This window comes from Camelus bactrianus, chromosome 19 (genome assembly GCF_048773025.1).
Source record: "Camelus bactrianus isolate YW-2024 breed Bactrian camel chromosome 19, ASM4877302v1, whole genome shotgun sequence".
NCBI classification, from domain to species: domain Eukaryota; kingdom Metazoa; phylum Chordata; class Mammalia; order Artiodactyla; family Camelidae; genus Camelus; species Camelus bactrianus.
In genome coordinates, this window is record NC_133557.1 from 23153984 (window position 1) to 23169764 (window position 15781).

At 38.6% G+C, this 15781-nt stretch overlaps 1 protein-coding gene across 2 annotated transcripts in view; it reads left to right on the forward strand.

Annotated features, from left to right (window-relative positions):
• Positions 1 to 15781, forward strand: part of SLC9A8 (solute carrier family 9 member A8) — a 63836-nt gene that overhangs the window by 4510 nt on the left and 43545 nt on the right. For both annotated transcript variants that reach the window (XM_010958622.3, XM_045519304.2), the window contains exons 3-4: positions 2938 to 3018; positions 14994 to 15052. In XM_010958622.3, the coding sequence (XP_010956924.1) occupies positions 2938 to 3018; positions 14994 to 15052 (140 nt within the window). The remainder of the gene's footprint in view (positions 1 to 2937; positions 3019 to 14993; positions 15053 to 15781) is intronic.

A 15781-nucleotide genomic window follows, 5' to 3' on the forward strand; every position in this document is an offset into this window, starting at 1 on the left:
GTATCTTCAGACATGGAAAATTGGAAACATATTAACTTGTGGTATCCATACCCTCCATACCACACGGAAGTTTTGTCCCTTCTTGCTCTGTTTTTTTCCAAGTGTACTTGAAAATATGAAATTGTATGTGTATATACGTACGTCCATTCATAAGCACATACACAAGAACACGCACATATAGTTTGGAGTTTGTTTTAATGTAAGTGGAGTCCTATAACTTGCCTTTTCATTTCCCGGAATGTCTTGGAGATCTTTTCATGTTAGTGCTTTCTGTATCTACCTCATCCTTTTTTTTGAGAAAAAGGATTTGTATGTGGTAAAATAAACATAAAATTTACCATTTTAAAGTGTATAATTTAGTGGCATTAAGCACATTCACAATGTTATGCAACCATCACCATTATTTAGTTCCAGAACATTTTTATCACCCTGAAAGGAAATCCAGCTCCCATTTAAAATTAGTCACTCCCCATTCTCCTTCCCCCCAGTCTGGCAAACACAGTTCTGCTTTCTCTAGAATTTGCCTACTCAGAATATTTCATACAAAGGGAACCATACAACATGTGGCCTTTTATGTCTGGCTTCTTTCACTTACCACAATGTCTTCAAGATTCATCCATGTTGTAGCATGTGTCAGGATTCCCTTCCTTTTTATGGCTGAATAATATTCCACATTATGTTTATCCGTTCATCAGTTGATGGGCATCGGTTGTTTCTACCTTTTGACTATTGTGAACAGTGCTGCTGTGAACATTTTTGTACAGGTTTTTATGTCAGGGTATGTTTTTATTTCTCTTGGATACACACTTAGGAGTGGAACTGCTAGGTTAAATGGTTAATCTATGTGTAACTTAGGAACTGCCAAACTTCCAGAGTCTGCACCATTTTACTTTCCCACTAGCAGTGCACAAGGGTTCCAGTTTCTGTGCGTCCTTGCCAACAGTTGTTATTTTCTGTTTTGTTTTGTTCTTTAATTATGGCCATCCTAGGGGGTGTGAAGTTGCATCTCACAGTTTTCCTTTCTATTTTTCTAATTAATGAGGATGAGCATCTTTTCATGTGCTTATTGGCCATTTGCATGTCTTCTTTAAAGAAATGTCTGTTTAGTCTTTTGCCCATTTAAAAATTGTGTTGTCTTTTTGTTGTTGAGTTGTAAGAGTTCTTCATATATTCTGGACACTAGACCCTCATCAGACACATGATTTACAAATATTTTCTCCCATTCTGTGGGTTGTCTTTGCAGATCTTTTTATAGTCAAAGACCATTCCCTCGCATTGATTATCCTTATATGTAGCTTTCTCTGTTGATAGTTTCCTCTTTTGCTCTTTTTTTGTGTGTGGTCAGTTGATTTTTTTTCTTCTTCTCTGTTTTGCTCTTAAAGCTGCAAATAGTTGATTGGTTTATGAGAACAAACTTTTTAGTTTTTTCATCCAACTTGGTGCAGGGAAAGATCAGAAACTGATTCAGCTCCCTAGATCTATTTTCAGTCTACTCATGTGCTCATATGCCTGCCTTTTTAGACGGTATCATGCTCATTGGTCACATGTTGTGCTTATGCATTGAAACTTTTTTCTTGCTCTTAGTATTTAATGTAGGATTTTTCCAACTAGGCTAAATATTTATAATAAAATAACAGCACAGATTGATAGTTTAATGCACAGAATGAAAGGAGGACAAAGTTTCTATATTTACAGCTGTTTCCTTTCTCTGGCCACCTGGTGCTTTTTGGTGGGACTAAAGATAATCTAATTTGTCAGTGTGGGCTCTGAGGGTGGCCAGTTAACAGCCATGCAGATTGTTTAAACATTTCCTTTTACCAAAAAAAAAAAAAAAAAAAGAACGCATTTATTTTTAGTCCTATCGAGATAATACTTTGACTGATGAGATGGTAGACCACCTAGGTGCCTAATAAAAGAAAAAGATAAGCACACTAACATTTGGGCCTTGAAATTAAATTTAGGAATTACTTTTGTGGAAGTATGATTTTTTCAAGTCCAGAAATACTTACTTCTTTCACATCATTTTACATCCTTTTGTCTCTTTTCTTTTCTTTGACGTCAGCACCTCTGTGAGGAAAGTCAGACGTTATTCTTATTTTGGTGGTTGAGGAATGAGGGCCACCAGGAGGGAGGTGGTGGGTGCTCAGGATTAAGGGCACAGGCTTGGAATCAAACTCAACCCTGCAGTGCCTGCTAGTGACATGACTCTCTAAGCCTCAGTTTTCTCATCTTTAATCAAAGGAGACAGTGGTGATAACAGCTGATTGAGAGGGGGTGTTGAGGGTCAAATGAGATAGTGTTTGGAAAGTACTCAGTGCAGTGCCCGGCTTATGGGGAGCCCTCAACCAGTGGGAGCCCCAGTACCCAGCTGGGGAGCAGGCACACACCATCTTTAGGTCTTGAATGTTCTTATCACCAAACCAAAGCATTAACTTTGTCTTTTTTGTAAAACACCCACACTCCCTTCTGTGTTAAAAGAGAATAACATGGTGGCAAAATACTTCATGTCAACATATATTCTTGCAATTATATTTGCACCAAAGTGATTAATGTCATTTACTTCTTCCTCACCATTTAGAGTTTTCCAGTTGATGATTACTTCAAAAAAGTTGAGAATCATTTCTCAGAATCAGGGAAATTTGAATAATTTTAAATGGTTGTATAAGGTTTAACAGCTTACAAAAAGGGTAGATGTCTGTTTCTCTTTCAGTAGCCAGAAGACGAAATAGTTCAGGCTTGTCAAGAAGTATGGAGAAAATGTAATAAACACCATGCATCCAGGTTAAGAAATAGGAAATTGAAAAATACAGCTGGGGTTACTGTATCATTGCCTGTTGTCCATTTCCTTGGCAACTTCCCAGCAGTAACCGTTGCCTTGAACTTGGTTTTTGTCATTCAAAGTTGGCTGTTTTAACAATGTCTTTTTTTTTCCCACAGCTATCTGCATCATATTGGTGCATTTACTGATCCGATACAGATTACATTTCTTGCCAGAGAGTGTTGCTGTTGTTTCTTTAGGTAAGTGCTCATTGGTGATCCTATAATAAAAAGCAGTAACAATACCATTTTTTGAGTGCCTCCAAAGGACCAGGAAGCACAAGAGATTGTGGTACATACCTGAGCTCATTTCATCTTCACTGCAAGCTGCCATGAGGGGGTTATGATCCCATTTTACAGATGAAATCATGGGAGCTCCGAGTGGGGTGATGACCTCCTGAAGTTCCCATGGAAGCCCTTCTATCCAGCCTGAAAGCCCTTTCTTCTTCTAGAACTACCTTCAGAGTACATCCAAGGCTTTCATCAGATTGTTATATTGTAGTTACTTTTACGAGTTTCCACTTGCCTACTGCTGATACTTAATTTTCCCTTATCACTGCTTTATAAGTTAATTTTACATAGTAAGTCATATATGTTTTATAAGTTAATTTTTTTTTTGCCCTGTAGATCTGGTTTAGTATATTTAGAAGTTCTTTTCCAATATAACAATGGTTTAGATTGGCTTTGGAAATGACCATTCACATTGTCATTCTAAGGTCTACTAAGCTGTGCTGACACTCAACTAAGGCAAGTAATTGACACGTAATTCGTAGAATCCCTGAATTTTACAGCCGGAAGAGACTCTCGCTTTGCAGTTTAGGACAGAGAAATGGCTCACTTTAATGTCAGAGTCAACTATAAAGTCTTGAGAGAGCATTCCATTCTACTTCACTTACATTTCTCTTTTGTTTCCTGTGGCAATTAACTATTAAGATAATTAGCCTCTATTTAGAGTATGTGACTCAGTGTAATAACAAGTGAGCTCACATGCAAGTTCATTGAAGTGGTTAATGAAGGAAAAAGCAGGGACTTTACTTCTAAGTAAGTATTAAAATGAAGACTAAAATGTGGGTAGGGGTGCTTAAGGCATGGTGAATAAGGTTTTATTAAGGTCAGCTAAGCTTTCCTCAGCTTAGAATATTGTAGTTGCTAGTTTCCACTTGCATACTGATAAAATTGAATTTTTTCTTATCACCACTGATGCTTTGTAAGTTAATTTTCTCTGCCTTGGAGATCTGGTTTAGCATATTTAGCAATTCTTCCACAATATAGCAGTGGTTCAGGTTAGCTCTGCTCGTTCTCCTTCCCTCATCAACACCTGTTACTTGGGTTCAACCCCTCCTGTATCTTCCCGGGACTTCACTGTACTGCTGAGTGCCAGGGTCCGGCCTGTGAGCTTTCACACTGCCATCTCATTTAAGCCCCAGAACCCCTAGATGATGCCATAATTTAAGGAAGAGGCACCACTGGATAGTACTGATCTTCAGTGAAGAGCTGGAAACCAGTTTTATTCAAAGAATTCCTGTTCTCCATTGAGCAGGCTCTTCAGCTGCACATCCTGGCAGATTCTAACGAACTTAGCTAACAGGATAGCTTTAGGGCTCTAAGAATAGGAGGATCATTCATTAACATTTCTTTCCTGATATTAGGCATGTTGCAAATAACCTGTATAGCTGACACCTGCTATTCTGGGGCATTCAGTAAAGACTTAAAAAAACCACTCCAAGGAAGTCATAGTTTTGTGGTCAGCTGACACAGTTTCTTAAGAATAAAAACTATAAGCACAGGGAACTATTCAATTTGCTGTGATGAGCTGTAATGGAAAAGAATCTGAAAAAAAAAAATGTATGTATATGTATGACTGAATTGCTTTGCTGTACACCTGAAACTAACATTGTAAATTGACTACACTTCAATAAAAAATAAGAAAAAAATTTTTAAAAGAGTAAGAACTATAGTTGGTGTATATTTAGGTATTGCGCACGTGGAAATTAAAATGATGGTTCTCACATTTGGTTGGGAATATCAAGTTCCTCTCTGTCTCTTGAATGTTTGAGTAACTGCAGGTCAATAATTACCAGTGCTTGTGTTAGGACCTACAGCAGGCATTGTTGGGCGCCTCCCCAAGAGCCGTTTCCCCTTTCTTCCTTGAAAACAGAATCCTAGTTTTGATCCAGTGTCTTGCCACAGTGCACTCAAGGAAGGTGGGCCCCTCCAAGTCAAGACTAGTCTTCACTATCATGATAATTGCACTCGCTTTTACCAGTGATGATTTGAGAGGAGTGGAGGCAGCAAGGCAGTGTGAAACCTAGTTCTGGCCAGTGAGACTAAGAGGAAATGTGCTGGGGTGGTGAGTTTTGGGAAATGTTTTCCCCTCTGATAGAAAGAGAAATTGCCCCTTCTCTTGATGCTGTTGTATGGGGATATGATGCTTGGAGCACTGATAGCCATCTTGGAGTCACTGTGGCTCAAAGACAAAAGCCAGGATGCTAAGGCTTGCTAAGGGCACAGATGGGAAGCCCGGATTCTTGCTGCACCATTGCTTTGTTGGATTGATAGCCTGGAACTACCTATCTCAGAGCTGCCTGTTTTATGAGATAATAAACATCTATGTTTAAGCCACTTGTAGTCAGGTGTTCTTTTACTTGCAGCTAAAAATAACTGATATGGGACTTTTTCCAAAATCAATTCAAAATGATTAAAAGAAAACAAATTGCAGGGTGAGGGTGGAGTTGCACATCCATTGGCTCATGGAACCAAGAAAGCTATAAGGTGGTGCTAGCTTCAGACTCAGCTGGATCAAGTCTCTCGGACTCAGTTTTTCTCCATTTCTCAACCATGCTTCCCTTTTTTTTGGCTTCACTCTCAGGCAGGCTCTCTCCACTTGGTAAGCCTTTACAACTTCAGGCTTACTATCCTTACGGTAGAAGTCACAATGGGAAAGGTGGCCTCCTCTTCTCCCTGGTTCCACTAGAAGTTATAGGATGAACTGACCAAATGCCCCACCTCATCCCAGAGCTGGACGTGGAGTGGAGCAGTGCTGGGGGTCAGCCAAAGCTCTCTGTCCACAAGGTTAATTTTTTCGCTGATGTTGCACAAATAACTCTAGCCTGTACAGCCAGGTCTTGGGAGGAGTAATGGAAAGTAAGTCTTGCTTTTTAGTACTTACTTGCTAACTCAGGTGATTGGAATGCTAAGAGCACTTCTATGGGGAGTGCTGGGGTCCAGAAAGTTTTTATTATATTAGAGGACATTTGGTTAGAATTTAGAAATGCTGACAAAGCTATCAAAATAGTTCTGTATTTCATAAAGCTATGTAAATTGAAGGAAAACTTTTTTCTCCTACTGGAGCAAAGTGTAACAAAATATTGAGATAGCCACCGTTTCAAGAATTTCCAACTTTTGTGCCAAAAAAGAATCTAGATGGAGCTGCCAGAGAAAATGGGGTTTTCATTCTCTCAGGGATAAGCCTTCCTAGCCTGCTTCTTCCAGCCAGAAGTTCCTTATTAGCCTGCAGTCATTTAGGGATATTACTGGCCTTTTGTGTGCTAGTTAAGCATTCAGAGTTCCTAAGAAATTATTGGTATACAAAAGGACTGTCTACTCTCTAAAAGCACATTTCCCCCTTCTATTTTATTTTCAAATGAATTTCAATACTTTAAATTCTTCATAAAAACATAGTATCAACAAGAAGTTCTAAAGATATTCCCTTGGCTCTTGTTCAGAGCTTTCAGATACTTTTTGTACTTAACGGAATTCTGTAGTTTGGGCCTTTTTAAAAAAAATAAAATAAAATTTTTTGCACACTTAAACAGCTACACAGAAAAAGAAAAATCCTTTTCATTGACAACCAGCTTTTTGTCTTGCTTCATTCGTTTCCAAACCATGGGTAGACACGTGTTGATTAGATTCCTTGACTTGGTTTGAATTTATATCATTTTTTGTGTTCTTTCCTTTTTACTATTCTTTCCAGGTATTAGTAAAGTTCACATTTATTTTTATTGCCCACATAGTACTGATTTACTATTTATACATTTTGTGCTGAAATTTATAAGGAATGAAAATAAAATATACTGCTCACTGTCCTCTACTGTAGATAGCAAAAACAGGACTAGTCATACATCAAGTATGTAAAGTCTGTACACTTTATTGTAGAGTCAGGAAAGTCCAGAATGGGATTACCAATGAAAGTTTGACTACCAAGTGCCAAGGTTTAGCCTGAATACAGCTGGTAGTTAGAAAAACTGTGTTTTAACTTGTAACCAGATTTGATTGAATCATTGAGTCCATAAGATACACAAATGTGCTCCTTTGTCATAACCTTAACTGTGTTTGTGCTTTTAGTTGTGTTAACTCCTTGTTTTGACTAAAGGATTGTAATTTGTTGTTGTTTTTAAAGAATAGAGCTGTTTTTTTTTCAAGGCGGGTTTTGAGTGGAAGATGATGAAAAAAATCACTCAGTTCCTGAGTTATTGACTAAAGGTAATTCTAGGAAAAAGATACAGTAATTATATTCTAATTGTGCTAAAGTTCTAAAAAATTGTTTGTTTGTTTTTAAGGAGAATTTAAGGGAGAATCCTAACTCTGTAACAGCTTTCATTACTTTCTAGACTGTTAAGAGTCCAGTGTTGATGCAGCTTAAGATGTCACATGAGTAACTCTCCCTGGATCTTAGGTGCTTTGATTTTTATTAGAGAAGAAACAAGCGTTCCGTTGTTGGCACTGAGTAGCTGTCTTAGAGGCAGAGGCCAAAATTGGTTGTCAAATTGACAAAATGATCACATTAGACTCTAAGGATTTTCCAGGCTGTTGCATTCCAAGGAAGAGTGCTAGCACAGACTTTTAGCTTCTGTGTTTCTAGAAACATCGATCAGAGGTGACAATTTATTATTGGAACGTCTTGTTGCTCTTTTGCGGCCATTAGCTAAATGTGTGCTGTGTGTGTGATAATGCATGCTTTTGCCTTGAGTCTTGCTTTGACTCTCCTAGTGTTACGGTCCTGTTCTCTTGGCTCAGCACTTTATCATCTCTAAGTTGTATTTCATACTTTAATCTTCTAGATAATGCCAGTATAATGAGGTAGGCTAAATTTTAAAAGAAGGCTGTTAAAGAATTGCATTCTGAAACTTGCTTTATTTGGGCTGATTTCTATAAATTTCTTCTTTCACCCCATAAATGTTCTAAGTGGATTAGAAAGGAATAACATTCCACTGAAAAAGTAAGCTACTTTAAAAGCAAAATATACAAGCAGCATTTCCCCAGAAGACAGACAGACAGACACCTTTGAGGAACTGATTCACATCTTCCTAGCAGGTCTTCTTTCTTTTCGAATACTATTTTTGGAGTATCTATTTTAGTATAGGAAGCAGCATCGAGGACTGGATTTTCAGAACTACCTTATTATAGCATAGAGCTTGAACTGCAGCTGGACCTTTCTTCTGGACCTCACTCAGAACCATCAGCCTCCCACAAACCAATAAATGGGTGGAAGTAGTTTTCTCAAGGGTGGCATATATTGCCTCCAAAACCTGGAGAAGACCTACCAAGCGCTGTGCTTCTTCATCAGGGTGGACAGCGCAGGCCTTGTCCTTCACTTGGAGGGAATGTCTTGGCGTGCTTCAGACTGCCTGATCCCTGCAAGCTTCCCAGACGGGCAGGTCCCGGCGACTTTCTATCCTCTGAAGCACTTGTGTCTTACCAAGACTCAGACTCGCCCCATCATGCTTTTCATACCAGATTAGTGTGACGTCAGCAGTGGACCAGTGTGTTGTCCTGTGGAATGGCCATGTGTCCTTGGGGCAATATTATGACAGAAAGCAGGAGTTAACATAAGGCACTTCCCTAATTCCATGTAATCTGAAGTCACTTGGGAGCTCTATTCCAACAGGGAGGGGGCCCACTTCTGCAGACCTGGGAACCTGAAGGTGAAATGTGCTCACGTACATGACACCTCATCCTGCGTCTGAGTCCCACCTCTTCCTTATCAGGACCCTGATAGGGGAAGGCACAGGAGATCTGTCTTGAGTTGACTGAACTTTGTCTGAAGATCCACCACTCCTGCGGGTGAGACCTGTGCCTGAGCCTCAGCTCCAGGAGTGAGGGTCTGTTTCAGGGCCGTCCAGAGGGCCCTCTGACTTGCACCCTTTGCTTTAAGTTGGTGATTGGGCCTTCTGTTTTCTCTTTTCAGAGCATGAATGGCACTCAGCAACAAGCGCAATTCCACTTATAATTATTTCTCCCATAACCTCTCTAACACCAGAGATACTGCATGGGCCACTGCCTCCCCCACCAGTGTCCTGACCCAGTCCCCACGAGTGAAAGTCTTAGCAATGACACCGCTACCCCAGGTGAGGGATTATCAGTATTTTACCTCCAGAGCTGGGGTCCTCCTTGCCAGGCAATTGCTGAGTGATCCAACTTCAGAACCCCATCCTTCGAGTTTGCTTCCTTATGACCACTCCACTCCTGGAACCAGTGGTCTTTGGTTAGCTCCCCAAAAGCAGAGTCTGAGACAGGGGTTTCAGGACATTTTATTTATTGAAGAGTGCCTTGAGGAATAAATCTATAAGGAAGGGAGTAAACCAGAATAGAGAAAGAGAAAGAGGCAAACGGTGGGTGTGATTTCAGGATAAGTCTAGTGTGGTCTCGGTAGGAGGTCGCTGGGGCAAGAACTCACAACAGTGTCTATCTCTCCTTAAAGCAAGGGGGCTGGACTTCTGTAGCCCCATCGGTTAGTCATTGGCTATGAGCTGGTGTTGGGCGGGCATAACTTCCATGATGAGCGTCTTGGCAGCTAAGGGCAGTTGTCTAAAGAAGGGGACGGCTGTGAGCACTTAGCAGCCAACACGCACAGCAGCTCACACAGATGGGCCCAGTCAAGGGGACTGGGTGAGCCTCACAGCGTCTGCCACAGAAGGCAGCTGATAAGCTCTTTACAAAATTAAAAATACCTGTACCCTTGACCCAGCAACCCCTCTTTTGGGAGTTTTGCCGATGGATCCCCTCACACATGTGCAATGATGAATTTATTCAGACGGGAATGGCAGTGATAGCAAAAGCCTGGAAAACACCTGAGTGTCCATTCCTAGGGGAATACACTGCAGCTGTTAACAAAACAAAACAAAAAGTGTGGGGAAGCTCTTTTATGTATTGATACGGAATAGTTTCTAAGAGATAGTGGTAAGTTAAAAATACATATATCAGAATAGTGTAAACACTACTACCATTTGTCTTTAAAATTATTATATATGTACATGCATATGTATATATATATGATTTTATTTATTTTACTTTTTAATTTTTATTGAAGTATAGTCAGTTACAATGTGTCAGTTTCTGGTATACAGCATAATGTCCCTGTCATGCATATATATACATATATTCATTTTCAAATTCTTTTTCACTAAAGGTTATTACAAAATATTGAATATATGTGATTTTAAATGTAGAGACACTCAGCAGAAATAGATGTACCTTATAACCAAGAAACTGATAACACTGGTAGCCTCTGGGAAGGAGAAAAGGAAACAAGGAGGGGAGGGAGGCAAGTTTGCACTGCGTACTCTCTTGTACCTTTTAAATTTTGTACCATAGGCATCTGTTACATAATTAAGTAAAAATAAAGTAATTCATTTTAAAAACAATCTTGGACATGCTATTTACCAGTTCAGTGATGCTGGTCATTAGGCTAGGTCCTTATCTGTAAAATGCAGGTGACAATGCCTTCACTTTGTAGAATTGGAAATATTAAACAGAGTAATGCATGGAAGTCACTTAGTATAATGCCTACCTGCTAAGTAATTAATAGCTGTTAGCTGCTGCTATTAATATTATCATTATTTATATTATTATGGCTTATTATCTTGTAGGGTAATTGAGAGAATGAGCTGAATAAGATATATTGTATACATTAGCACAGTGCCTGACACCACACAGTCCATGTGTTTGTGTGTTTCTTTTTAACACAATGCAAATAAATGTGTGTGCATATGTTTTTTCTTTTACGGGAACTAGGATCATGTTCTACATACTGTTTTTGTAACCTGATTGTTATACTGAATACTTTTTAAGCATTTTCCTGCAATGTTAATTTTCAGAGAGACTCGTATTTTACAGTGATAATGGTAGACCAGCAGTACACTCTGGGAGAAAGAGGAGTGTTAGCAGTCGGAAGCAGCAGTGCAGAAGGACTGCAGCAGTGCAGGCTCCCTGGGTCTCAACATCAAGAGGTGGTGGAAGGCACCCGGGAGCCAGCAGTGCACTGTCGCTTGCTCGCCTTGAGCTGTCAGAAAAGCTGTGTAACCCCTCTGAGCCTTCCTACCTGCAGCATTCTCTCGAGCATTAAGAATAATTTAAAGTGACAAATCCTGGGAGAAGGGGCACAACAAATAATTACGAGTTGCTCCCAGTGTTTTGAATTAATCCAGGAGTGTCCATAATGAGGTGTGTGCACAAAGATTCATAGGGAGTAAAAGTAAATATTACAACTTAATGTTTCTATTTAATTTGAATCTCTTTCACAATCTCTATTTTTTGTTATATTTTAAAACACATTAATATAGTACCACTTTTAATAATAATAATAATAATAATAATAATAATAATAATAATAATAATAATAATAATGAAAAGTTTGTAACTTGAAGGTGCATGCTCAAATTCTTTTCACTGATAGGAATATACAAAATTGTGCCTAGGGTATTATTTCCAGCCTGTGTGGTATAAATTAATTTCTCCTATATAGTGGATTAATTTGACCTAAACTTTGAACCTCAATCTCGAAAGGTCAAGGAGTAGTTTGCCAACTTCATGTTACACCATAGTTCAGTCCTTGGACATTTCAAAAGGATTACTCAAGTTATAATAATAATAGTAATAATAATAATATCACATTGTATTTTACAAAGCATTCCAGTGCTTCACAAATAATAATACAGAAACAAGCTTAGACAGGAGAATAATCACTGATTCTCAAATGTGACTGCTTCATGTGTAGTTGTAAAAGTGTTAATGGTGGTATTAAAGTTTGGTATACATTTACAAGGGAAAAAGAAAGTTGAGGTTTTCGTAGCACAGAAAAAAAGGACCTTTAAAAGTGAAATCTGAAATCATGAAAAAAAATTCAACTTCCCTAGTAATCAGGAATGATTACTGACTGCAGATTGACTGCAAATGCAGATCGAAACTTTAGTACAGTTTCTTGCCCATCATATTGGCAGAAGTGTTAGAGTCCGATGATTTTCCAGGGTTGCTAAGGATGCTTTGGTGCAGTGGTGTAAATCGCCACAGCCAGTTCAGAGGACAGTTTGGCGACATTTTTGGAGATAAAAATATTCATTCGTTGTCTCTGGATCTGCCCTAGGGAAATATTTTTACACAAAGAGGCACATACAAGCATGTTCATTGTGGCTGTTAACAGCAGTTGGAGACAGCCTTCTTTGGGGGAACAGTAAAAAAAATTCTGATTTAAAAAAATTTTAAATATAATTCACATAGTGTAAACTTTATAATTTTAAAGTGTACAATTCAGTGAGTTTTAGTATATCACAGGGTTGTGCAACCACTGTCTAATTTTAGAGCATTTTTATCACCTCGTAAAGAAAGCCTCTACTCATTAGTAGTCACTCCCATTTTCCCCTTCCCCTTTCACCTGGCAACCACTAACCTTACATTCTGCCTCTAGATTTGTCTGTTCTGGACATTTTGGATAAATGGAACCCATACAATCTGGCTTTTGGAGGCAGGGGTAACTTTTTATTGAGATATAATTCACATAACCATACAAGTTACCCATTTTAAATGTACAGTTCAGTGATTTAGTGTATTCAAAGAGTTGTACAACCACCACAACAATCAATTTTAGAACATTTCATCACCACCAAAAAAAAAAAACCCATACTGTTTAGCTGTCACCCCCGAAACTCTCCTCCCCAGACCTCTGCAACCATTTCTGTCTCTCTAGATTTGCCTGTTCTGAATATTTCATATAAATGGATCATAAAAGATGTCTTTTGTGTCTGGCTTCTTTCACTTAGCATGTTTCAAGATTTAACCACACTGCAGCATATAGGAGTACTTCATTCCTTTTTATTGCCAGATAATATTCCATTGTGTGGATATATCACATTTGTTTTATCCATTCATCAATTGATGGACATTTGGGTTGTTTCCACCTTTGGGCTAATACTGCTGTTATGAATGTCCGTACAAGTTTCTATGTGAACATGTTTTCTGTTCTCTTGGATGGAATTGATGGGTTGTATGGTGACTCTGTTTCACTTTTTGAGGAATTGCCACACTTTTCCACAACCTTTGTGCCATTTCACATTTCCACCAGCAACATATGAGGGTTCCAGTTTCTCTATATCCTTGCCAACACTTATTTTCCATTTTTAAAAAATTATAGCCATATTGGTGGGTGTGAACTGGTATCTCGTGGTTTTGATTTGCATTTCCCTAATGACTAATGATGTTGAGCATCTTTTCTTGTGCTTATTGGCCATTTGTATATCTTCTTTGGAGAAATATCTATTTAATCTGCTGCATCTTTATGCTATGCTGTAGAGCTGTTAAAAAGGTATGAGGCAGATCTGTATGTAGTAACCCCTGATCTTAACTCTGAGCAAAATAGCAAATAGTAGAAAGATACATTATAGGACCATAAACTTTGTACAAATACACAGAGATATGTCATGTGTGTACATACACACACACCTTAGTACGTATGGTTAATATAAATAGGTGAGAGGGTGGAGAGGGTCTGGTAGAATATTCCCCAAATGTATCAAGGTTGTTGGTTACCTTGGGGCAGGAAAAGAGAAAACTAAGATGGGAGTGGGGGCAGGATCTCATCAAAAGGGACTTTTGTCTTATTAATAATATGTTACAAAGTATTCATGAACTATTTGGTTCATAAAAATTTGTATGAAAACTCCTTAACATGTGTACACAATTTGAAAAGATGAGAAAAAAGAAGCAAGTAGGAAACGCCAACTGGCGAGGAGTTAGAATCAGTGCTTTCATGCCACGTGGCAAGTGAATGCACAATTACTGTTCTGAAACTATGATCATCGACTCCCTTTGTAGCTCAGATCTATTTTGTCTTGTTCTTTTTTCCTCTTTATCAAACTAGTTTTATTGTTGTTTTGCTAATATATAACAGTGCAAATAATGGAGGTTCATAAAGTTAAAATCACTTACCTCCTCTCTTCACCTCAAACCCCTTTGTCCCCACAGCAGTTAGTGCTGGTGCAGCTTCTTTTCCTAATAAACTTATGTGTTCTGAAATTTTCTCCTCACCCCACCCCGTAAGGTGTGTTTATTTGGCTTTCTGTTGTTGATGGGGAAAAGCTCCTTCCCCTACAGGGGAGAGGGAAGTCTTTGTCTCCACACGTCTGTGACAGTGGTCTTCAGCCTTAGCAGAGATTGTGATTTAGCGGGTCTGGAGTTCTGCTCAGGTGTCTTTCTTTTATAAAAAGTTCCCATGGTGATTCTGATGAGCCCACACGGCTAAGAATCATTTATCTGGTGAGTAACAGAGCAATCATAAATTGGACCCGTGATGCTTCTTTGAGAATTATTTTTGGTAGGTTCTTTATGAGAGAGTAATGAGCCTGTCAGCTTTGTGGAAACATGCCTGAACTTAGATGATCTGTTTTGTTCCAGGAATCTCACGGAATTTTTACTTTAGGTTATTTTCAGCACTGGGGCTTTATCATGACTAAATACATAGAGCTGCCGTCTGAGTCTGAGAAAGTGATCTTGGATTCCTTTCTGAAAGTGGTAGGAATAAGCAGTACAGGGCAACCTTAGCTTGGAAGCTTTCTGCCATTTCACATTGACAGTGAGTGGCTGTAGCAAAAATGACAGATAGTAAATCTTCCATGCCAGGAAAAGCATCCCTGGGTCTTTTTTTCTAAAGCTTTTTCTCCCTCCACCTGCCTCCTAGTAATAGTAGACTTCATTAGAGTATGTTTGCCTGATATGCAAGTGAGAAACTCATGTGGCTCATAAAACTCTACACAGGTTTCCAATATTATGTTTTTAGACATAAAACTTGCAGAAATCCATAAAAACCATTCAGAGATGCAATAAGAATCAGTACCTTTAGAATAATAAGCCTGAGTAATCTTTCTCAAATCTTAAAGTTTTGTTAAACTTTACATTTTCTCTTCTAGGTATTCTCATGGGAGCAGTTATAAAAATTATAGAGTTTAAAAAACTGGCAAATTGGAAGGTAGGTTTATCTAACTGTTCATTTTTTAACATAATTACAGTTTTTATTGGTTCTTAATTTTAGTATCACTGGTGGTTATGGTAGGGTTTTTTAAATATTATTTGAAGTACATATTGTCTCATTAATTTTTTTAAGATTCTGTTAGGTTGAGGGTTTATATCCTTATAAGTGAGGGTGTTTTAAAATTTTTTTAATCTGAATTTTTTGAAAAAGCATGAATCACACTGTTTCAAGTTAACATAGAAGCATTCAATGCCATGTTTTGTGTGTATTTGCATTTTTATAGTCTTACACTAACCTGCTGTATAGGGGAGAAATGCTCTAATTAGCATTAAACAGTAGCAATGTTTATTGCTCCTAATTCCATTATGACAGCTGAGGATAATAAAACATATCTGTCCAGCACTGTAGACCTTACAGAATGCCTTATATGCTGTAGCTTCTGTTATCCTCATGACGACCATGGAGGTAGTTATGATCCCTGTTTTTCCTGATGAAGAAAGTGACCTTGGAGAGGTTGGGACATACCCGGCATCACAGAGCTAGAAAGTGGTTGAGCTGGGTCTTGTGTCTAGGCCCTCTACTCCTGTTTGTTCTATACTTTCTCCACCACACCATGCTGTCCTCAATTCTTGGATGTTCACACCCTTATGTTTACACAGTGGTTATTAGAGCTGGAGCATCATCTTGTGGTACAAGGACTAATTGAAACTCAAGTTTCAGCTTAAA